Source organism: Malaclemys terrapin, chromosome 10 (genome assembly GCF_027887155.1).
Source record: "Malaclemys terrapin pileata isolate rMalTer1 chromosome 10, rMalTer1.hap1, whole genome shotgun sequence".
NCBI lineage: Eukaryota > Metazoa > Chordata > Testudines > Emydidae > Malaclemys > Malaclemys terrapin.
The window spans coordinates 36,426,870-36,451,951 of NC_071514.1; the positions used below are offsets into that span (position 1 = coordinate 36,426,870).

At 43.3% G+C, this 25,082-nt stretch overlaps 1 protein-coding gene across 3 annotated transcripts in view; it reads left to right on the plus strand.

Moving 5' to 3' along the window:
• The window catches only part of PSTPIP1 (proline-serine-threonine phosphatase interacting protein 1), a 91,020-nt gene that overhangs the window by 37,570 nt on the left and 28,368 nt on the right, over positions 1–25,082 (plus strand). For 2 of the 3 annotated variants that reach the window (XM_054041021.1, XM_054041022.1), the window contains exons 3-6: positions 219–293; positions 18,763–18,797; positions 20,639–20,745; positions 24,110–24,172. In XM_054041021.1, the coding sequence (XP_053896996.1) occupies positions 219–293; positions 18,763–18,797; positions 20,639–20,745; positions 24,110–24,172 (280 nt within the window). Of the gene's footprint in view, positions 1–218; positions 294–12,689; positions 12,754–18,762; positions 18,798–20,638; positions 20,746–24,109; positions 24,173–25,082 lie in introns of those variants that run through there. The other variant, XM_054041023.1, reaches the window with a different exon arrangement.

Sequence of the window (25,082 nt, forward strand, 5' to 3'; positions counted from 1 at the left end):
ATGTATTCTCTTTAAGCAGATAAGAATTTCCTCCAAGTCAGGGGAGAACCTCAGTGGGTGTCTTTTTAGATGAGCTCTTGATAGCAGTGGCACTGGGGAGAGAGAATAAAGACAGCTACAAACCAATTGTTTGCATCTCAGAGTCGGCTACAAATGCATTATTGCAAACATGGGCCCAACCTCAACAGAAGAAAATAACTAAGGAATTTTGTTAACAGGGCACAAGCAGAAGAGAGATATGGGAAAGAGCTGGTTCAAATTGCCCGAAAAGCAGGAGGACATACCGAAATCAAGTAAGTTTTTTTCGAGTTTGTTGCATTAAAGTACCTCCTGTTAGAGACATGGCTTCACCGAAGAAATGGTCAGGAATGTGCATTTCACACTGAACTAAGCTTACATTTCAGTTGGCTTGGGAAGCCTTATTATCCAGTAAAGCTCAGTTCACCTCATGAAGCATTCTTTCTCCATTTGGCCCCTCTCGGCAGCTTGGTAATAAAATGGCAGTTGTTGCTGGGCGTTTCTTGAACAAGTTTTTATTTCAGTATTACTGAGCTCTGCAACTGCTCTGTGAAGGAATGAAAAGGAAAAGAGATTTGGACTTGGGCAGATCTAGAAATCTTGGTAAAGCTTATTCTACAGCCACTTGAAAGGCTTTCACTCTTCAGCTCTATTAACTAATGTACTGCAGCATGCTCAAAACAACACATGGTGCTTCTCCATGCCCTCTACTGTTTGCTGACAGTATGTATAAAGTGTGGGGAAAGAGGAGAGGTATGTGTTGGCAGGGAATTCTACTTCATAAACAGCACTGCAAGACCGCTGCTATTTCTGATTGACGCAGCAGTAATGAGACATCCTGTCATTACAGTCATAAGTAACGGTGTATTAAGGTGGAAGAGGATGAAGATTTGGGGTCACAGTAGTTAGGGCTGAAAGAGTGGACTCCAATCTACACAAACCTGCACTAAGGATCCCCAGGGTCACCCACCCCCTCCAGCCCAGATCTGATTTCTTAATTGCATCCTACTGGTTTTGTCAATTTATCACTCACTTCCCCCAACGTGCATATGAATTTCTGTTAGTTTTTAATGGAAAATCTGACCTCAAACCCGTGGATTATTTCCTGGGCACCATCATAGCATGCAAGTACGAATCAATCACCTGTATCACTGGCCCTCATATGCTGTGACATATCCCAGATTAAAGGGCCTATGGGGAAATGCTGAATTTGACTCTGGCTATTAATTTGAACTCTTAGATAAGCCTAGTGAAAAGCAGCGTAGAGATTTGAGGCTCACACTAAGGGACATCTCAGGCATTATTTTTCTTTGCATGCTCTCCCTTTCATTTGCTGTGGGTCTCTAAGAAAATCCAGTAAGTTAAAAGGAAGAATTCTTTCGGCTGGGAAAATCAGTTTCTTGCAATTCTTGCAATTTCCATTGAAGATGGTTTTAAACATTCTGATGGTCCATTTCATAGAGTGAAAATGAAAAAAAAAAAAATAGACTAGTGGTTTCAGAATTAAGAGAGTGGATTAATGATGGACTGTTTTGTCTCCAGTAAATCTGTATGACTTTTAAAAGTCCAGGACTTGCAAGAAAATTTCTTCAAAATTTCCTTCCTGGCAAAGTAGGGCCGCCAGAGATCGTGCCTACAGAAATGAAGGGCTTTCGCTGCTGTCCTACAACTTCAATAGGCAACCTATGGAAATTGTGTCCTCAGTAACTATAATAATTTGATCTAAAGATAGGCCTAGATTTCAGCATTGGGATATGAATCTGAATTTCCCTAAAGTTTGGGGATGTTCAGATCCAGGGCTTGGGTTCAGGCCCATCTCTACTTTATACCGGTATTTATAATACTTTGTCATGGACACAGAGGTGAATACACTGGCACAGTGTGTTGTAAGTGTTGCAAAGCTCATTTAGAGAGGAATGTTTCTATAAAACCATGGCCAGCCTAGTGGTAGTGATCCTCTTCGCTGTGATGCATATTGTCCCAGATGTCTCACTGTAGTGGTACATTGGGGTTGAGAAGGAAATAAAGTACCTTTCGTCACTCAGCATCCTCTCTGATTGTTTAAAGAGCTACACAGATAGACTGAGAAGGGACTCTTGTCTAGAATACGGGGATATAAACCAGACAAAACTGAGATCTAAGCATGGCACATAATGGCATGACTAATGAAAATATAATACGTAGTTTTTATAGCCTATATTTTGACACCATGTCATGTTTTTGTTTGCTTGCCTGGATATATGCTGCAGACAGTAACTCTGAAGAAGCAATTCAGTCAGAGAGACTCAGAGAGGGAACCAACATACTAGTGATAGTCAAGTATCAGAGGGGTAGCCATGTTAGTCTGGATCTGTAAAAAGCGACAAAGAGTCCTGTGGCATCTTACAGACTAACAGATATATTGGAGCATAAGCTTATGGTGCCACAGGACTCTTTGTCGCTTTTTAGTGATAGTCAAAAAGTTTCTAAAAGAATTGCACCACAACTAACCTCACATTCCACATTCTAACTACCTAGCCATTAAATTTAAACGAAACTTGTACATCTATGTGAAATAGTGAATAGTTTGTCACTCCCAATAGTATTCCAAAATTTAGACTGAACTAGGAATAAAATGTCTCGGCGTGTTCAAATGCAGCTTTTGAAGCTGCATCTGGGCAGCAGTAAATCTGAAATGTAACCTAAGGATTTTGCTAAGCATTTGAATTTGTGACTCATATTCAACAATTAGCAGGAAAAACAGCTTCAGTTTTTCTTGCAGAACACTTTAGTGAACTTCCTGTGTCATGCCATATATAGAATCATAAAAGCTAGAGGTGGAAAGAAAAAAAACCACCTCAGGTCACTCAGTCTATCTTCTTGCCAGTAAAAGATTGTGCCCTAGTCTTTTGTCCAGTCCAGTTTTAAATGTCTCTAGGGAAGGGGCTTTCCATCACTTCTCTTGGGAGATTATTTCATATTCTAGTAGAGTTCAATGTCAGGAAGCTTTTCCAGATATTCAGCCTAAAAACGTTCCCTCTCTTAATTTCATCCCATTACTCCTAGTTTTTTAGCTTGATACAAGGGAGGAAAATTTACCCCCATAAATACCCAATCCCAGAGAACACCCAGAAGGCTCCAGAGAGAAACAATGGCAAGGCCAAGATGTTAATCTGATGGATCATTACCAACAACTGCTGACTGAAGTGACTGATGAACTGGTTGAAAAATATCCCCATGGCTCCCGCAAGTCAGTGATTCTCTGAAGAACTTACATGAAATGAAGCAGGAAGGCAAAAGGGGTTGGAGTGCTTAAGGCATAAAATCTACACAGCCCCAGTCTAGGAACAGCTGGCCTACTGACAAAGAACCACTGGCAGACCTACACTGCAGACAGAAACGTAGCCAAGAGAACCTTCCTTGCAGACACAGTTATATCTGCCAAATCACAGATTGCTGCATGTCACAGTTCTGCTAACAGCCTAATAGAGCCCCAAATACCCATGCCAATATGAACAGTTCTGCCCAACTTCACAGTCAATCATTGCCACTGGGCACTTTACAGCTCCTGCCCCCAAGGGAGCTTAGAGACAGGGATCTTCTCTAACATCCACTCTACCTGGAGAAGTGGCCTGGTAACTAGAGAAGAGCTGCAAGAAGAAACTAGCTGCAGTACAGGAAAGCCTGATCAGGTCTTCACCTCAGCCCAGCTGGGATGGGAAAGGAATGAGGCTAGGAGACTAAGCAGCACCAGTGAACACTGGCAAGAGGGAGCAGCCACCAGGGTTCACCTTTGTGAGCTTGCTGCCTCTTCTTTACAGCAGATATCTTGGGTTGATAGGAGTACAGCCTGCAGCTAACCGTTGTGTGCCATGGAGAGGGGAGAGCAGAGGGCTGGCAACTTGCCGGCTGACAAGTTCGGGCTTGAGGGAGGACCAAGCAGCCAAGATATGGATCCTTAGAACCAAAGATTCATGCAGAGACTGGACCCCAGAGGAAGAGACTCAAGGCTAGTTCTTAAGTTCTCTTTCAAGCCTCCAATGAAGTTTTGGATGAAGTTACTTGTATTTTATCCAAACCAACCTGCCTGTGCATCATATACCTAGGACAGTCTGCTGCGATAATTCCCTGGTAAAATTAAAAAAAAAAGATTCCCCTCTCCTAAATTGGATCCAACACAACAAAGGCCTGGCCTCCAGTGATAATGGAGACGTTCTTGCCTTCTAATACCACATTCAATAATTTTTTCCTGAGTTTAGCAGCAGTATTCGCTCAGGAGGCTGCATCACAAGTAACAACTAATGATTTCTTAGGTACTCAATATAGTAACTGTTTCAGGTTCACCACAAACAAATTACTTGGCCAATGAGAAGGCTTGAGTGGGGATTCTAAGGTTGTACAATCAGGAAAGCAGCCGTGTTTAGGGAAATGGTAGGAAGAGGAATTTTGACAAGAACTTAGTTGAGATATTACTAATAACTCAATGGCACCATTTGTACAACAGAAAAGTTACCATAACCAAGGCCAGAAAGTTTTCAAAATGTAATTTTAGTTCAAAAATATTATTTATAAATGAACCCAAAGAAGAACGCAGTCTGAACTCAGGCATAGGAGTCAGGAACTGCCAAGTTCTAATCCTTTCCCACACAAGTTCTAATCTAATTCACACACAAAAAAATCATTAACATGGAGTTAAAGTTGCAGGTACTCAGCAGCGCTGTATGCTCCACCTGCCCTTCCAGAACGGAACAGTTTGAAAAGCTGGGAACACAGAGATACGTTGATGCTCCCTGCACAACCTCACCTCTGTCCCCAAGGAGGTGGCAATAGAAGCCAGGAATACAACAGTACCTCACCCCTCCCTAGCAAACCTACCATTTTCTCTGTGGTGCCCACAACTTTAAATCAGTACTTGGCCTGCTGGCCCCTCCCTGCTGCTCAGAGGGGTGCAGCGCAGATGGGAAAGCCCTTTGAAGATTAAAAGCACCGTGCATGTGTTAAGTATTATAGTGACAACTGTCAGATCATTTTTACCAACTTTTTAAAGCTATTATATTTTAAGTAGTAGAAATAATTAAACAAAATGATAAAAATTGTACAAAGGTACAAAACCTCTGAAAGAACATAAACCATAATAATGTAGGTCTGTTATCAACAGAAAAGAAGAATTTGCTTGCAGATCATTCCCTTTTTTAAACACTCCCTACTATTATTCAACTAGATTATTGTCCTTTTCTTCCAGTGGCCTAGCAACCTGCATACCTAATCTCTGTCTGTTTTCCCTTCCCAATTATTTCTACTTATGTAACTACCAGCCACTTGCTGCTCCATGACTCCAAGAGAAGGTGTGGCCATCTAGTCAAATACAACCAAAACCCTGTAGCTTTTCCCGCTGCTTTGTATGTACCCAAATACGTTATAATGGCAGTTATCACCAAGTGGTGCTGTCTTCCACGTTTCTTGTCTTAGTGTGAGAGCAGATGTTCAGTCTTAAGAAGACATGCTGTGCATTGTTAGTTTTGATAACACAAGGTTCTAGGTAGAAGCAGCTGTGCCAGCAGCAAAGTGTGCTCACTGCACTGGTGTCTGATTAGAGTTAATTCTTGTGGCAGTTACTCTCTGGGACCTGGGCATTGGTGTTAAAATGATCCCTGGAAGAAGGGATAACCTGCATGCAGTTTGTGACCACCTCAGTCCCAGGACTGGTGTATATGTCTCAATAAGATAAGCCATATTTAGAATTTCCCCAGACTCCACATCACTGATTTCTCCTCCATTGGGAAACTGACCTGTAGGCCCCCCACCGCCCAAACATCTGCTACTGATTGGCAGAGGGGCAACAATATAATAAAGCACCAATGCAGAATGAGATCTGACTACAGACACTCAGCGAGCTAAACAGGATTTTAGTAACAAAACCGGTTAATTAGCAAGAAGAAGAAAACGTGGTGTCTCCATCTTTATCCCCATTGGCACTAGCACACTGAACAGTGGCTTTTATCGGTAGAGTCCCCTCTTCTGGTACTGACTTCAGTATTTATGTCAATGAAGGACAAACAAAAACATTTTCAACACTAACTCAGAAAGCACAGTTGAAACTTGGCGTATGTGGGAATGAGCTCCAGGAAGTGCCAATCACTCTTTGTGAATTGGTACTGAAGATGGCCATGTCTGGCCTACGCTAGTTGTGAAGCCTCTCTAAGTCAGAGATCCGAGGGGGCCCTGCTGTGGTAATTCTATTTCCTAGTATAAGAGAAGTTGCTGCTGGTTACCCTGGTAATAAAACTGTTGGCTAACGTCCAGCTGCACAAAGTTATTTTAGACAGATAGCCTGATCCAGGCAAATTTAGGCACTGTAGCTTCTTGTTCTTGGAGCTCTGCAGCTGTGGAAGCTACTTCCGATTTGGGGTGGAGTGAGTGTATCCCTCTCTAGCCTTGTAGTCCAAATTTAACTCATTGGTTGGGTGGAGGCATTAGCCAGGGCCCAGGCTAATTTGTTACAACATATTAAAGGAACAGAGGCCTGATCCCAGCTCCCTTACAATGAGCTTTTCTCTAAGCATGTTCACACTAGAGTCCCAACTGTCCACTTTGGTTCTTGTGACAGGGAAGGAGTGGAGAGACTGGCTGGCCACTCCTTATATTTTAATCACCTTTATCCTCCAGTGTACTTTGGGACCTCCCATCATTTGTGCATTTGGGATGCAAGGGGTTGGGAGGTCCTAGTGAAAGAACTGGAAAAAGAGGCCACCAGACCAGAACTTCAAAGGGAGGAATAGGGTATATCAGTACAAGTACAGTCAAGGTTTAAAGAGCTTTTAATTAAAATAAAGCCTGAGATATTTGCATGTCTGCAACCTAAATTTGTAGTCATAGTCTCATCTGCATGAATGTTAGATGGGGGAGGAGAGATGACGGGTTTAGGACTTTTAACTTTCTCCAGGCTTTGGACTTGAACATCACTCTGAAGCCTGAGAGACCAGATTGTCATATTTGGGCAAAAGTGGCAAAGATATGAAACACATCCATACGTTTCACACAACTGGGAAAGGATGTCCACAAAGGTTTTTTAAAACTGCAGGGTTTTTCAACTGAATAATGAGCTACTTTGAGTTTGCAAGTGCTCAATGGTAGTTTGCTGTTAGGAATCAGGGCCTGCAGTTGAGCTAGTCTCCAGGCAGCCTCATCACTACAGCTGGCCTGCTGCAGGCTACCTGATTGGCTGGAGGGGCCAGCAGGCCCACTCATAAGCCAGCAGCAGCTTGCTGGCTGCTCAATGCTCATGCCCACCACTGTGCCTGCTCCTGTGGTACCTGGTTCTAGTACTGTTGGACCTAGGTGCTTACATCCAGCCTTGCCTCTGCCTTCCCCTGCCTTGACTCCTCCTTGCCTGCTATTCTGCTTGCTCCAGTTCCTGACCTGCTGCTTGACCCTTGGCTCCAGCTTCTGACCCTAGTCCTTGATTCCTGACACTCACCCTGACCACCAGGCTAGACTGCCCTTGTCCTGGTTGGGTGACATGTGCACAGTTATGCTGCCTTGACACATTATGGCTGATTCACAGCCAAACTTGTGTCCTTTGTGTTTAAGGGAAAGAGTCCTTTTGTGCTGCAAAGTGGCTCCATGCTCGAGCTCAGGAGTATTCCCTGGCTCTGAGTGGCACCAGGACCACTGAGTTACACTGAGCAAATGAGTTGGAGAGCCTGATTTTCAGACATTCATGCCGCTGCTTCTCCTTTCCTTGTCTCTTCTCATGTGTATGCTATCTCCCCTCTTTTTTCCTCCCCCTTTCCTATTCTGCCATCCTCTTCTGCCACCAGGGAAGGGACATGCCTGCAAACCCACTTCTGCCATGCACTTCTCCTCAGTGCTTAAAATAGTGAGAATCCTGCACTGAGCATATACTTGAGTCTCACAAATACAAAGCAAAATTCATAACAGACTTTGAAAGATGTGCTATATTTATACATGGTGAACAAAGGAAGAAGCTCAGATACTCTGTTGATAAGCACAGTATAAGAACATACATAGAACAATACAGGTCGTGTTGAATTTTTCCGTATTGTGAACGTCAACAAGTTGCTCTTTGATTTGCAGCTCAAATCATTTTTGAAAGTTGCTTCCCTGCATGGTCACTTTACAGCAGAGCTCTTATTCTCCACTCTAAGGCCCTGATCTTTGAAAGGGTCTGCACATTGTACTTTGAAGTCAGCAGGACTCTATGAAAGAGTAAGGGACCATGTGTATGGATGATCCCATTGCAGGATCTATGACTAGATTAGATTTGACATGAAATGAGGCAGAGAGAAGCTGTCAGACGATAGAGGGCGGAAGTGGTTATGCTGCATAGGTCCCTTTGTAGTTTAGATATTGTTAGGCTGGTGTAGGAATGTGGGTCTTGTTGAAGATACTAAGGAATGAAGTGTACCTTTTTCAGTCTCAGTTACCTGTTGAAAAGTTGTGGACTTTCAACTAACCTATATTTTCATGGCTCTCATTATGGGTTTGATTAAAGGATTTACCACCTACCTAAATAAAAATGAATTAAAACTCTTGGTTATATGTTTAAAGCCATTATGTTACTTGCCTTATTTTGTTTTTAACTTTATGATACAAATGTCATAGGTGATTCTGAGGGTGTTTGCATTTTCTTATACTTTGCATACGACTAAGCATCCTGGCATCAGAGGCAAAGTCTTTGCTAAATTTATGATGGATCATAATACACCTAAAGGAACTAGCAAAATTGGTCTCCAAATTTTTTAACTGTATGTTCTAACCTGACATAAGATTTGGTCTTGACTAAGCTCTCCTACTGAGGGCCTAGTTCCCCAACGTAGTTTTTAACCTGGCATAGTTTGGTCAATCCCATGTGTGGGATATAGGGTTGACCTCAACTAGCTGCACGGAGATAAAAGTTTTCTGTGCTTTTTCCCCAGTGTGGTCTAGTGTACACTATAAAAGGTTTGCTAGTATAGCTACACTGGGAAACCCTCTTAGTATAAACACAGCTTATGCCGGCAGAACTGTGCTTATACCAGTTTCCTGAGTTGTACCATCAAAATGGGGGTTTGCTGGTATAATAGGGTGTATGTTAAGGGTTTTGCAGATATACAAATTGCATACAAATAGTCACACCCATAACATTATTATATCAGCAAAAGTTAGTTAGGTCTATTGCCAGGTAAAAACACACCTCTTTTTGCAGTGTGGACATAGCTCCAGATTCATAATACATAGGACAAAACAAACAGCCTTTTAACTCATTTCCCAAACCATGCTACAGCCTTAGACTTTGCAAGAGGATACCTTGACTATTGAGAACAAAATTAAGCCAAGGAACCGAAGGACACGAAGCGAAAATTCTTTAATTGCCTATATAAGCCAATTCCGAGATCCTGGGTAACAAACAAAAGGAATCGGAATTGCTTATTTATGAGTACAAATTTGATCTACTTGGTGTTACTGAAATCTGGTGGGATGAGTCACATGACTGGAATGTTAAAATCAGTGGTTATAACGTATTTAGGAAGGATCATGTGGGAAAAAGGGGGAAGGGAAGAAAAAAGAGTGGCACTAGGTCAAAAATGGCATTACCTGTTCCGGGTCACTGGCAACTCACAAGGAAGTGACCTTGACCAAATATGGATCAATGTCCTAACAAATAAAGCACAAGATAGGGTATTAGTTGGTGTTTGCTACAGACCACCAAACTACACTAGGGAAAAGGATGACCACTTCCTTGTGCACCTATCTATAATGTGTAGGAACAAAAGCTGCATGATCAAGGGGAACTTCAGTTTGAGTGACACATGTTGGAATTAAAATGCTGCCAGTAGTAAAACATCCTTGGAATTTCTAAATATTATTGATGATAGTTTCTTAAGGAAATTCTATATTAGACCTTGTTTTGACAGATATAGAGGAACTGATCACAGAACTAAAAATGGTAGCTTAGGTACAGTTGATCATGACTTGATCACATTGTGAAGTGCAAACAGAATAAAGTCCAGACCAGTAACATATGTATTTGGGGCTTTAAGAGGGCCAGTTTCACAATGCTGAAAACACTTCTGAGCCACATCAGCTGGGGGGAAGAGTTTAATCAGAAAAATGTAAATGATAGTTGGGAGTTGTTTAAGAACACTTTATTAGATGCCCCAAAAGCCACAATCCCACAATCAAGGAAGAAGGCTGAATTGGTTTAAAAACTGACCTGGCTTAGAGGGGAAGTGAAAGCAGATATAGGAGATATCTATGGTCAGCAGAGTTAGAGACATTTAGGAGTTTTTAAAGTGTATTAGAAACAAAAAGAATCTTAACAATGGTATTGGTATTGGTTCATTAGATCATTAGTAGATGGAAATGGTAGAATTATCAATAATAATTCAAAAGATGCTGAAGTGTTAAATACAAAACAGAAATATTTATTGAAGAAAAAACAAATGTTGTAGTCATACCATATGAGGAGGCTATCACTCCTTCCATTTCACTAGTATCTCATGAGGATGTTAAAGTCAGACATTTTTAAGTCAGCAGGCAAAGATAGTTTGTATCGAAGACTTTTTAAAGGAATTATCTGAGGAGCTTGCTGGATGGCTAATGTTGATTTTCAACAAGTCTAGGAACACCGGGGAAGTTCCAGAATATTGGGAAAAAGCTAATGTTGTATCAATATTTTTAAAAGGGTAAATGGAATGTCCTGGGTAATTATAGGTCTGTCAATCTGACATTGATTGCAGGCAAGATAATGTACTGCTGATATTGGATTCAATTAATAAAGAATTAAAGGTGAGTAATACAATTAATACCAGTCAAAATGGATTTATGGAAAATAGATCCTGTCAAACTAATGATTTTTATGAGATTACAAGTTTGATTAAAGATAATAGTGTTGAGGTAATATAATAATAAACTTTTAGACTTCTGTAAGGCATTTGACTTGGTACCTCATGATATTCTGACTAAAAGACAATATCAAATTAACATGGCACATATTAAATAGGTTAAAAATTGGCTAACTGATAGGTCTCAAAATGTAACTGTAAACAGCGAACCATCACCGAACAGGTGTGTTTTCAGCTGGGTCCTGCAAGGATCAGTTCTTAGACCTATACTATTTAACATTTTTATCAGTTACCTGAAGAAAACTTAAAATCATCACTGATAAAGATCGACTGTCTGATTACAAAGCTGACTGAAGCCAAAGTAGGAGGCGTGAAATTTAAAGATTCATCTTTAGAGGATCTCGAGTATGCAGATGATGATGCTTTACTTGGAGAGACTATTGACCAACTACAGCTAATGCTGGAAGAGCTGTGAAAAACTGCCAGAATCTATGGGACTTAAGTTCAATGGTGATAAAACCAAAGTTATACATGCCTTATAAAACAGAAACCAATAACCTGTCAACGCTGCATGTAGATGGCAAAACTATTCACCCATTCAAGGTCATTATCTATCTGGATAGTCAGTTGACAGCAGGACATTCCTTACCCAAAGAAGTCACACATTGGATTGGTTTTGCGTCAACACCATTTCAACATCTTCAGAGGCTTCTGTTTGGGTGGTGGGATCAGTGCCTAATTTGTAATGAAAGAGGTACCACAGCTTATTTTTTCCTTCACTTAGTGAATAGGAGTGGAAAATACCATCGCCTCAATCATATTTCTTATAAATAACAGCAACACGATACACCATGTTCTCTTTATAAAAAGTGTGGCTTTTTCAAAATGGAGAGTGAAACCATTGCCTCTGCTATGCAGACTCTTCAGCCCTAAGGAGAACACTCCCCACTGGCTGTTGTACTCTGTGCCCAGGGTGAAAGTAACTTAACAGACTTACCGGTACACAGAGCGGCCGGGGTCCTGGGCAAGGTGTGTGTGGGGGGAGCAGTTCTGCCCCTTTTGCTCCCCCCCCCATTCAGCGGCCCTGCTGGTATAGTTGGCTGTGTACCGGTGGCCACTTTCTTACCGGTATGCCATACAGGACCGTACCAGTTTACTTTCACCTCTGTGCCCCAGGTGAATTAGTCCCAGCTACATATCAGGAGACCAGTTAAATATCAATCCCCTCTCTTCCTTCAATGGCCATGGTTAACATCTGGCTTGGTTCTAATCTACCAATATTTGGACTAAACTAGGTTTTAATTCATAGATTCCAAGGCCAGAAAATGTAACCTCCTGTCTAACACAGGCCATAGAACTTCCCCAAAATAATTCCTAGAGCACATCTTTTAGAAAACATCCAGTCTTTATTTTAAAATTGCCACTGATGGAGAATCCACCATGATCCTTGGTAAATTGTTCAAGTGGTTAATTACCCTCCCTGTTAAAATCTATGTAGTATTTCCAGTCTGAATTTGTCAAGCATCTGACCAATGGATCATGTTGTTCTTTTCTCTGCTAGATTGAAGATATATTTTTAAATATTTGTTCCCCATGTAAGTACTTATAAACAAGTTGTCTTCCTTCAGCAAAAGTCAGTAATGGGACAATTTAGGTTTCTTGAACCCGCTGATGGGGGGGTGGGGAGCAAAAGGGACAGCTGCCCTGGGGCCCAGTGATTAAAAAGGGCCCAGGGCCCTTTAAATTGCCACCGGAGCACTGAGCGGTGTGGGCCGGGCAGCACTGAAGGGCTAGCTGGGGGAGTCTGGCTCCAGCCCTGCCCCTTCCACCGGAGGCACCGCCCCTTCCAGGGGCCCAGAACTGCTCCCCCCCTCCACCTTGCCCAGGACCCTGGCCACCCTGTGTACTGGTAAGTCTGTTAAGTTACTTTCACCCTGGGCACAGAGTACAACAGCCAGTGGGGAGTGTTCTCCTTAGGGCTGAAGAGTCTGCATAGCAGAGGCAATGGTTTCACTCTCCATTTTGAAAAAGCCACACTTTTTATAAAGAGAACATGGTGTATCGTGTTGCTGTTATTTATAATAAATATGATTGAGGCGATGGTATTTTCCACTCCTATTCACTAAGCGAAGGAAAATATAAGCTGTGGTTTTCCTGTCAGAAGAGTCACTGTTTTATCTTCCTGTATATCAATAGTAAAGGCACTTCATAAATTACTGTGTTAGGCTATTCTGAGCTTGAGGGAGGGAGCAAGACATTCAGAAAAACTCAAACTGACACAGCAAACATTCCACTTTTCAGCTGGATCCAAGTCTGAGCCCAGCGTTTCTTGAGATATACTGTTCCTTTAACAACTGAGGAAGGAAGCTGGTGCTTTGAGCCACAGCTCATTCACGTGCAGCTGAACACACTTTAGTGGGCAGGCAGGGGTAAAAAACAGCACAGACAAAAAATGTTAGTGGATATAGAAAAAAAGACGTGGAGCAGAAAGAGTGAGAGGTTGGGGCTTCAGGAGAAGCTAATCAGGGAGCTGGGTTGCTAGCGACAGGAAGTGTGTCTAGTATACACTAGAACATTTTGTAGCTGTTTCACAACAGCGTGCACTGGTGCTAGCAAGGGTGCAAACACCAGCACTGAGAGGATGCAGGTGATTTTATCACTTTGTCATGAAGCCAGGCTTTCATGACACAGTGGTGAAAGCACCCTGAATCCCATCAACAGCACATTGTTGCTAGTGCAGGTGCAACTGCACTTTTGCTGGAGAACAGGTATGACATTTTCTAGTGCGGACTAGATCCATAAAGCATTCTCTCTCTCTCTCTGCTTAACAGCAGATAAGGCAAAAGGACGAGAGTAGAAAGGCTGCAGGGCAGTCACCTTACCTTCAAGGAAACAAAGGACATCTGTATGAAAAATAAGGGACAGAGCTTGGTTTTAAGGATCGCCATCCCACATCCCAGTACAAAATCCTACTTCTGATCAATGGATACTTTGCATTGAAAATAGATTTATAATCTGATCCAATTCTTCTCAGCAGTTGCATTTGGTTCATGGGAAATTAGGCACCAAACAAGGGCCACCCTTGAGAGGGTGGGGCAGCAAAGAGAACAGGCCCTGATGGAAGAAAACCAGGGTCAGTTTTCAAGTGATCAATCCCTGCAATGTCTATCCAGTCAAGAAAGCTACAAGGGGAAGCAGTGTTGCCTAATGTATAAAATAATGGAGTGGGACTCAGGAGCCCTGGGTTCTATTCCTGGTTCAGCCATTGGTCTGCTGGGTGACTGTGGGCAAGTCACTTCATTCCTTTGTAAAGCACTTTGATGACAAGCACTATATAAGAGCCAGGTATTATTATTAATTATAGTGAAAGTCTTCCCTACTCCATATCCCGCATCTTCATATTTCCACACAAGGTATAAGCTCATCTAGGAAAGAAATGCTCAGGAAGCAATCACCATATGTAAGTACCCAGGAAAAGCAATGCTCATGTTTTTAATGTGCTCATTTCAAAATATTTCAGAAAACACTTACTTCTTTCAACAGCGTGCTGAATATTTTAAAAGTCTTAAGAATACTGTAAGGAATGAAATCTCTAGGACATCTGTAGCCTGATTAACAGAAAAAGGTTTCAGCCACTAGATGGCAAAAATCACCTGAAGTTGGTGCTTGGTTATTGCTCCATCTGCCACAGCTCCCTTGACTCTAACCCCAAATACAGCCCCTTCATTTCTCTGCCAAAGTTTCATATGAAAACTGGGTCTTTAAATCCATGCTTGACTAAGTGCAAGGCTTTAATTACACACAATACATTTCTATAGACATTTCACAAGGATGCCAGCAAGCGGGCTTGCTGTGGGGAGGTTCAAGACGAAGGCTGATGCTTTGCCTGTAACTTAGTTTAACAGCCCTCCTGACTTAAAATAGTGGCACTTCCCTCTACCCCACCTTAAAAACGTGTATGTGGGGACAATGAATTTTGTTCAACGGGACTAAAACTGAGGTATCCCCAGCCCCACAGACATCAAAACAAAAACATTACAAATCTCAATAGGAAATCACACCCACATGGAGAGGGGCTCTAAAATGAGCAGGCGCGGCTCCAGGCACCAGCGCATCAAGTATGTGCCTGGGGCGGCAAGCCGCTGGGGGCGGCCTGCTGGTCGCCATGAGGGTAGCAGTCAGGCGGCCTTTGGCGGCATTTCTGCGGGAGGTCTGCCAGTCCCGCGGTTTTGGCGGCAATTTGGCAGCAGGTATGATGAATGTCCCGGCGGACCTCCCGCAGGCATGCCGCCGAAGGCTACCTAACTGCCGTGCTTGGGGCGGCAAAATACATAGAGCCGCCCCTGGAAATGAGACGCTTTATTTAGATACCATGCATTCAAGAGTATTAGCAAAATTAAATTACAAGCATCTCACACATACTTCTCTACCAAATGGGATACTTTCCTTCACCCTCACAGCTACATCCTGGTGTTCTGGAATGAGATGTTCCATCCATATGTCAGAGCTTCAGAAGGTGATACATAGCTGATACACAGGACTGTACCTGGTATATTGGGCAGCACTCAAGTGATTAAAGAGATATTTGAAGGTTCTTAGGCCTAAAATTTGATCTACCTATTCTCTGTCCTATCTGTTTACAAAGTTTATGTGCATGTCTATTCCCCCAAACCCCACAAAAAAGGTTAGATTCAGTTACTCCCATCTGCTTGTAGCCAGGGGCATTATTCAGCTTACTGGAAGACAGACTAACCCTCCTCCACTCAAAGGGCCCACAGAAGAAAGTAAATTACAACATCTGGCTTCCTTTCATAAACCACTCTGATAGCATAGACCACTTCAAGGACTAAACTCCTTTTCCCCTGGTATTGAGATTGTATCTTTCTTCAGTATCCAATACAGCAATTTAACTACATCTGGCAGAAACTGACACCTCAGGCTCCAGGAAAAAACTCTGGAAATGATAGATCAACATGCAGTGCAAACAGCATGTGCAAACAGTAAATGTCCTGGGTTTGTTTTTTATATCAATATTTGTATGTTACTCTGATGAGGTATCTAATAAAGTGCCCCACCCTCACTACAAGATATATGCAAAAGCAAGGGCCAATTTGTATTGTAAGTTATGTTTACTTTTTTAAAAAAATCCCAATCCTATCATCTAGAACAAAAATGGATAAGCCACCCACTGTACTCAATTTATTATTTGATTTCAAATTTGGGTAAAAAGACTCCTTCATTTCTGAGCCCTTATGCTCCAAGTTTCAGTTTGCACCAGCCAAGTTATACATATTTGGGAACACAGGGACAAAATTAAATCCAAGGGCACCTTCACAACAACAAAGGAGCATATTTTAAAAGACATTCAGTCTTTTATGTTATATCCTAATGATCCAAGGAGAGTCACAAGCTTTTGCATGCCGGCTTGGAGCCCGCTTTTACAGCAGAGGATTTTGAGAGCACCAACTCAAGCCTTTAAAGATTTTTTGTTTAGAGCCACCAGTAATTCATAACTCATTTCAGGGAAAATATTTTGTAGGTTTACACACAAAAAGCTGAAACAGTTTGAAAATAAGATGTATATTGATCATTTTTGGCTGAAAGGCTTTTTGTTCACACATTTTACAGGTAGCCGTGCTAGCAAATTTTGAATCAAGACTCAAGGTTTTCATGTCTTTGATGGTGTCCATTTCCCTTTATATTTTTCCCCTAAGAGTCCACGAGGGTGCTTCAAGACCTGAAAAAGGGTCCTATTTCTCTTTGCTGCTTTATGTCCAATTTAAACCCTAAACAGGCCCCTCTGGAAGGGCATACAGTATATAGACTATACTTCTTGCCCTTCTGGCTAAGCATGTGCCATAAAGAATGGGGAGGCAGCAGATCTTTAAAGATGACAGCCTCAGGTCCAGTAGCACAAGCAGATTGTATTAAGGGAAATTCTCCAATAGCAGGCCCAGTTTCTGCCCTTGGATCTGTGCACTACTGAAGTCATTGAGAGCTGCATGCATCCATACAAGAGTAGAATGAAGGTCTATGTGATGAAGCAAACCTAATTGTTGCCCAGGTGTCGATAGCTACCTTCAAGTGGTGCTTAACAAATACAGTCCACCCAAGGACTGAAAATAGCAACCCCTCTGCTCCAGGACTGGATTACATGTTTGAAGCAGTCAATGCTAAATGCACTGGAGATGCTGACATGACAGGATGAGGGCTACCACTTGGCTAGTTCAGCACCAGCTCTGCCAAGATTGCGTGTGGTGGTGGTGGTGTTTTTAACATGAAACCTGAGTGCAGCAAGGCAGAAGCCAGGGATTTGCTTTCTCTTTAAAACTGATGTGAAGGCCATGCCTAGAATGTTTTTAAACACAGCTCCAAGTCTCAGCCAAAGGAAGAGCATCTGGAATTCCCACAGGAAGCATCAGTATTGGAGAGGGCAGGAGGCTGCATCAGACGGGGTACAAAGTGTGGGTTTTGAGCCAGGTGCCTGCAGGAACACTTCTTTGGAAGCCAGGCTGCCATCAGGAGCCTGCACCTCGTCCAAAGTATCACAGAGAATGTGGGCTCTCGTATGTGTGTCTCTGGCCTCCTAGGGTGGCCCAGGATGTACATGACTTCCTCATAGATCTCTGTCCCCCAGGGATTGGCAGGGCCACACATCCCTCCCCACTCCCTCAGTGGCAAAACATTGTTTTTAGCCATTGAGTATTTCAACTCACAAGCTTGGCTGAATATTTCTTCCCCTCTCACGGGCCATATCAGGCTCTCTCTTTATCAAGCCCCTGTACAGACCTTTGGAAGGTCACACAGTCCATGCCCTGGAAAGATTACCTTCTAAATTCACGATACAGCCCCCAGTAAAACCACTGGTGACCAGGCTCTTCAGACCTGTGTGCAATTGGAGCAGCAATGCTGCAACAGAAGTGGGGAGTGCCCACTATGCCTATGGCAACTCTCTCTGAATTACTTCTCTACTTCTTTACTGTTCTTTCTGCTGCTTCATTAAAACGTTTGCAGCTTGTTCCCTATTCATCTGCCTGACTGATTATCATTTACTCAACCCAGGACAACAAGAGACAATAGACTACTGCCTTTGCCAGCCCCCTGTGAAACACCATTATAAGGCCCCACCTCTTACTTTGACCCAGCTCCATTTGACTGCTCATATTGACCAGTGTAATGTTTTGTCTTGCTAGTCTCACCTGTATTTCATGGCCTGGTGCTGAGGGCTCCGGCTGGTGGTGGAGCTTATTCATACTGCACTGTGCAACTGTGAAAAGCCACTGTATGGTCCATGATTTCAGATCCCTAGAGTGTAAGGCTCTGAAAACCATTGGTCTTAATTTGGTTTCTTTAAAGAATTTGGAGACAGTACCACAAGGGGGTGCTACAGAAGTGCAGGAGGGAGGTAATGTTATACAGCCAATGCATTGCTCCTGCTGTGAGGATTACTAAGGAGTTAAAAACAAGATATACTAGCACTGATCTCTGACTACAGAGGTCTTACTTATCTCTGTCCTCAGAGATCTCCTCTTCTGGACTACTATTCCAAATATCAGTTATACTGGTCATTTGTATTTCCCTGTATTCATGTTCTCACCAAGACATTGGTATAGACAAGTTAATATTAACACGTGTAATAACGAATACTAAGGGGTTAAACAGTCCAGTGCACCAGGAGTTCAGAAGTCTTTAATTCCCTGCTTCATGAAGCATTTGATTGCATGGCCTAATGATAACCCATAAATGTAATCTCTCGCCCATTTGCATGGTCAATTTTTTTTGATAGGGCTATTAAAGGTTTTATTTATTTTTGTGTTTCTTTGAGGGTAAAGGTCTGGTAGTGTAATTTTTTTTTTTTTTTAGATTCACAGTCTGTCATTAGGACATTATACCAATAAGTATGTGTTTGTTTTCTCAGCACTCTGAAGGCAGCATTCGAGGTCCTAAAGCAACGTAAGTTTATATCCGCCTTCCCATCCCTGTGGGGGTTCTTTCATGGATGGCTGATTTGTCCTGGGGCCAAGCCATCACTGAGGAAGACGGATTTTCTATTCCAAGTGTTTTACTGCCCATTATTTACACCCTTTACTCTAATCCACAATATACAGAGATGGGTATTCACAGGGATCACAATCCTCCTCAGTAGCTCCACATTTAGTCCAAATGCCCTTTCCCCAACAGCTTGCACTGTACCCACTATAATCCACTAGCAGAGGAACAGCCAAGCTGCCATCCCAATTCCTTTGCTACCCCCCTTCCTCCTGAATTCCTAAGAAACCAAAGAGCCTTAAAACCATCTCCAGTTTAGGTCCTCAGGTCTCTGCACTGAGAACTATGCTTCCCCTCCCAGCCCAACCCCTTAATAAGGGAAGGGATTTCCTCCTCTTTTTGGAAACAGGATCCCAACCCCGCACCAATGAGTTGACCACACATGGCTGAAACATAATCAGAAAGGACCAGCTGGCCAATGAGTGACCCCTAGCAGACTAATTTGCTGTGTGACCTTGGACAAATTATTTAAGGCAGCATCTCCAGCAATCAGGATGTTTAGTTTTCTATACCTCAGTTCACTCATCTGTAAAATGGTGGCTGTCATACACCCCCCAGTTGTAAGGTGCTTCAGATCCCCCCAGATGAATGACAGTAAGCAAAGGCACACCCATCTCACCAGCACAGTCGGCAGAAAGCACCCTTCGCCATGGTCACAACCTGGACACACAGAGACACTCCAGGGTCTAACACACTCAGATTGTTCGTCTGTGCTACAGACTGTGGCCGCACTCCCCTAGTTAGGGGTAATGATGGAATTTTTGCCAACTTTTTAGGCTGCTTCCCCAACACTTGCTCAGTCTTACCTGGTTTGGGCACAGACGACTAACCCTCATCTAAGCCCCAGGCTCATCAAGACAGCGGAATATGCACTCTCTTGTGCACCAAGGGCTAAATGCTAAAGTTTTTACACCCCTAAGACATAATAGTATAATTACCTAGTATACAATGAGGCGGTGCAGTTGCACACACTGCCTACAGTTTAGATAAAGAGGCCAAGATTTTCAAATGTGGCTAGAGATTTAAGGTCACTCCTGGTTTGAAAGGTCCTGATTTTCAGAAAGGTGGGTGCTCAGCACTTTCTGACAAACAGGCCCTTTTCAAGACATCTCAAAGTTGGGCACCCTAAAATCACTAAGTATTTTTGAAAATCTTGGCCAGACATTTTAAAATTTAATTTCAAGAGTAAGATATTTCCATCTCTACTGAACCCTGCCCATTTTCAGCCCCCCTAATTGGATGATAGTGCTGGGACAAGCCTGACTGTAATTGGGAAGTGGCTGACAAGAGAGACTGATGTCAAGCAGTGTGATGGGTGGGAAGGTGATCACAATGTGGATAAAAAAACCTGGGGTCAATAGGGAGACATGGAGGGGGAAGAGCGAGAGCCCTTAAAAAGAAAGGGGAAAGATTGGAAGTGCGTGGTGGGAATATGAAGAAGTGAAAGGGGGCCAGCTAAAAGTATTTCTATTTACATTCTCCTGGCAAGTGTCACAAACAGCAGCAGTTCTGGCCCCATGTATGTTGCAGGCATCAAGGGGATTGTGATGAGTCCTATCCTCCATTAATTGATGAGATAATACAACAATCTGAATAAAAAAAGCCCTCCTTAAGTTTCTGAGACTGCCAGGTGCATGTAAGTAATACATTCATGCCACCTCCCAGTAAATACATGCTGAAAAACCTGACTTTGTATTTATTAGAGGCCTTTTCATTGACTGTCTATAAATTCTCATCTGCCTTAGAAATTGAAAATGTTGGAAACTCTCATATCCAACTGGCATTGATGCTGAAGGATGAATTGAAAGGAATAGAGGATTTCAGAGAAAGACAGAAGGAGCAACGAAAAAAGGTGAGGAAATATAAGAATTGTCAGACCAATGGCCCATTTATTCAGATAGGTTGTCTCCAGCAGTGTGCTATGGATGTTTCAATGCACGATAATCGCCCCCTTCCACCCAGGCTCCTAGCTAACTTGATACTGGGGTGAATCTCTCTCTCTCTCTCTCTGTGATCACAGCTGGTGATGAGATAATGCTCTGAACCTATGAAGACTGAGAGCCCTTGTCACTTTCTAGCTAATGTAACTGCAGATGCTATTCTTATTCCTGTAAGGGCTTGGCCACACTTGCGAGTTACAGCGCAATAAAGGAGCCCCGGGCGCCCTAGCTCACTCCCCGTCCACACTGGCAAGGCACGTAGAGCGCTCTGACTCCGCGGCTACAGCGCTGCTGGTACTCCACCTCGGCGAGAGGAATAACGTTTGCTGTGCCTTGGCTACAACGCACGGGCGTCAGTGTGAATAAGGGGTTGGGTTACTGCACTGTGATCGGCCTCCAGAAACATCCCATAATCCCCTTAAGTCAAGTGGCCACTCTTGTCATTGTTTTGAACTCCTGTAGGAATGCGGAAATGCCCTTTCAAAGCTCTGTTTCTGACAGCCGGCATGCAAGCCATTAGTGTGGAATGCTGTGAGAGAGAGGTGTGGGGAAGAATGGGGGGGGTCTGCTGCTGTCTGAACTTACAAGACAGCATGCTGACATGCTCTCAGCCCCCCCAAAACCCCACTCTCTCTCCCCCCACATACACACAACACACTCCCTGTCACGCTCCACCCCACCCCATTTGAAAAGCACGTTGCAGTCACTTGCATGCTGGGATAGCTGCCCATAATGCACCGCTCCCAGTGCCGCAAATGTGGCCACGCCAGTACGCAAGGAGCTGTAAGTGTGGACAGACTGCAGTGCTTTCCCTACTGCGCTCTACGAAGGCGGGTTTAACTCTCAGTGCTCTACATCTGCAAGTGTAGCTATGCCCTAAGTATATAATCCCTTTTTAAAACTCTTGCTAAGCAGGTTGCTTCAGTAAAAATCTTGTAAGAGCATTGCAATACACTGAAATTGATGCAGTAACAAAAGTTTGTGCATTGTGTTGAACATGAAGCCTAAGTAATAAGGTGATGAGTGTGTTAGAAATCCACAAGATAAATGATATGAATCTAGTATTCACCAGAGGTGTTGTATTAAAAGAACCCAGCTATGTTCAAGCCAGCTTTCGTTCCCTTTGATCCTCCCAAATTCAGCATCCTTTGAACAAGGTATCTGCTAAGCGAGTGACAATGTTAATTTTTACACCCTCTCTGGTTCTATCTGGAAATAAATAAAGGGCATGGCCTTGCCACTGAAAACAATGATGGTTTTTGGCAGCCATGCAAAATTTCCACATCCCACGCCCCTTTAAAACAAAACAGGACAAATCCAGGTAGTTCCAAGTGCACCAACCTCATCATCTCTATAGCACAGATGGGAACTTAGCCAATGAAACACTCCAGAATTTCAGAGTGGGTAAAAATGATCCTGTTTCTGACAGTGCTGTTGTCTGATTTTCAAGCTCCACAGCTGCTTCATGAAGCACATTCAATTTAGACACAATTCCATGTCTGTTTCATATTTGAATCAGTATTTATCTTCTCCACCACCCCATTTACTACTTGGAGAGCTGCATGGAAACAGGGGCTGTATCTTTTTGAAATAGTTCTGCATTGGAAGCCTTTAAGAGAAACCTTTACTGGGAGCAAGGCAAAGATCTCTTCTGGATTCTCCATGTCGGTTGCAGGTTTTTCTTTCGGTCACCCATTGGCTGGCTGCCAAGAAAGTAGCACTAGAGCAAACCATGCCAGCATTTCCGGTGATCTCCCAAAACACAGCAGTGTGGGTCTTTGTGCTAGCTCTGCAACAGCAGCATTCTGGACTGCACCATTTGGCCCTTACTCAGGCAACACCTCTGTTGGCACCAGGGGGAGTTTTGCTTGAATAAGGTCTAAAGACTGCAGAATTAGACTCCCCTCCCCATGGGCGGCGGGTGAACCCTGGGCTCGGGGAGGCTAGCCCCCCTGCATGGCCTGCCCCTTCTGCCAGAGGCCCCACCCGGCCTGCTGAAGCCCAGAGGGTCCCCCCACATGGCCGTCATCACTCCTCCCCCAGCCCTGGAGCACCAGACAGACAGGCGACGTGGCCTCTCCCAGCCCTGGAGCACAGGCCAGCCCCCATTAGTCCCTGCCACAGGGGAAAGAGCTCCCCACAGCACAGTGCCAGGAAGCAGGAAGGGCCCTGGGGACGGAGCATGGGCAGGGCCACCCAAGGCTGTTTGGGGAGGCTCAGCCTTCCCCAGCTTTCAACACCCGCCGTCCATGCCCCTCCTCCCGCCACCTTCTCCAGGGAAGAAACCCTGATTCCCAGCATTTCCCTGACATCATGGATGAGATGATCTAGACATTGAGTTCAACACAAGGCTCAAACTCTTTGCTACTACTTCAATTGCAGTATATTTTAGTGCTCCGGCAGGATATTATAGAAGTAACTTTCTTACCCAAATTTAAAAAAAGGGATTAAACACTTACAGCAGTAATCAGCAGCCACCTTAGAAATCCATTTTTTTTTTAAAATCAGAGAATTTTGGGGTTTTTTAATCATGGAAAACTAGGATCTCTGGTGATCAGCCAAGGCTGTTGGGAGAGAAGCATTACATATATTGAAATTTCATAATCTGAAACAAAGCCATCTGTGTTCAGATCAAGCTCTGTTAAAAAGACTGTGTCATGGGATGAGAGTCATGTCTGGCTGCCGAATAGGAAAGGCTCTTGTTTTTAAGCTTGGAGCTGGGTATTTCAAACCATGTCAAATTGAAGAAGAGGAGGTGGGGCCAATGCCCTTCAAGCTAACCTGCTGATGCCCATGGAAATTAGGTAGAATATAGTCATTTGACAGAGGTAATGGGATCTGTTATTAATCATACAGGATATGCTCACATTTGGAATGGATAGAAGTCCTTACTCAGCAAGGTGGGGCACTGGTTTGACTGCACAAACACAGCAGCAGCAGCACAAGATCCTATCCCAGGGCTTGTGCTGTTACGCAGAACTCGGCTGGCAAAGCTTATGTACAGTGTGACTGGGTGTTATGCAATTTAAGCTTCTTCAGATAAGTAGAGAAAACGAAGACATATCCTCTTGGCTATTAATGGAAGCCACTGAAGCAAAATGATCTTGGATTAATTTTTCCTAGCTTTGCACTGTGTCATTTAGAAGGGCGTGAGTTACAAAAGCAACATCAAGGCATTTTCTGCACAGGAACATGGTTCTTAGAAATGGTGAAACAATTGCTCTTCTAATCCTGCCACTAAAAGGAGAAATGTTTAGTCCTGTGTGTTTCTTACAGTACGAGATTGCAATGGAACGTGCGCAAAAGAGCAAGGTGTCCCTTTATAAGAAAACAATGGAGGTAAGTTATGTGGTTTAATAATACATTCATCCAGTTGCACACGGAGGAAAATTAGGGTGGGAGGGTGAAATTTTCATTGCAGACAATATCTTAAAGGAATGTCAAGAACATGATGAAATAAAGTAAAGAGTATGTGTTTCCAAGCCATAAGGTTAAGACATGGAAACATGTTTTCCCTGCCACGCCTAGTTAAAGGTCTCTTACAGCACCTTGAGGGTTAACTTTGAGTTACTGCCACCGTTATTTCTGTTTTCAACAAATTTACAGGCTAAGATTTTTTTTTTGCCATTCAGCCTGGCCTACTCAGCCTGGGGATCTGAAAGTCAAGTGAATTCCTACAGGCTCATGCATCATCACCATCAATGAAGATTCTACAGGCCAAGTGCGACCTGAGGATCACTTGTGCAACTCCAATGGTATAAACGATGAGAGAATTTGGCTCAGCTGTTGAACTAGATGGCAACGATGATGATGCATGAGCAACAATGGAATTTAGTGCCCTCTGCTGGAGTTGTTAACTTTGGAGGGCTAACTAGAGTGAAAAGCAGGGAAAACCTATTTTGGGCTGAGGTTGGCATCTATAACGCTGGATAAACACGGAGAGCAGCTCTGTTGATTAAGTAGTGCCATGTCTAGAACTAGGAAAATGGTCATGTTTTAAACTCCACTCTGATAATGATGCCAGCTACCATCACCCACTCGTTCAGTTTTCAAACCAGGCACCTTTGTGCTTTCTGCCATGCTGCCTCTATCCATGGGAGGTGCTCCTTGTCAAATCCATAAAATTAACTCCTTATTCTCCTTCAAATCCTTTCTTACAACTCTCCTTTTCCTCGATGCCACAAAAAACTTGATGACAGATAGGCAGCTGGTGTTTTGAGGCTACTGCCTACCATGCTGATTAGTATTG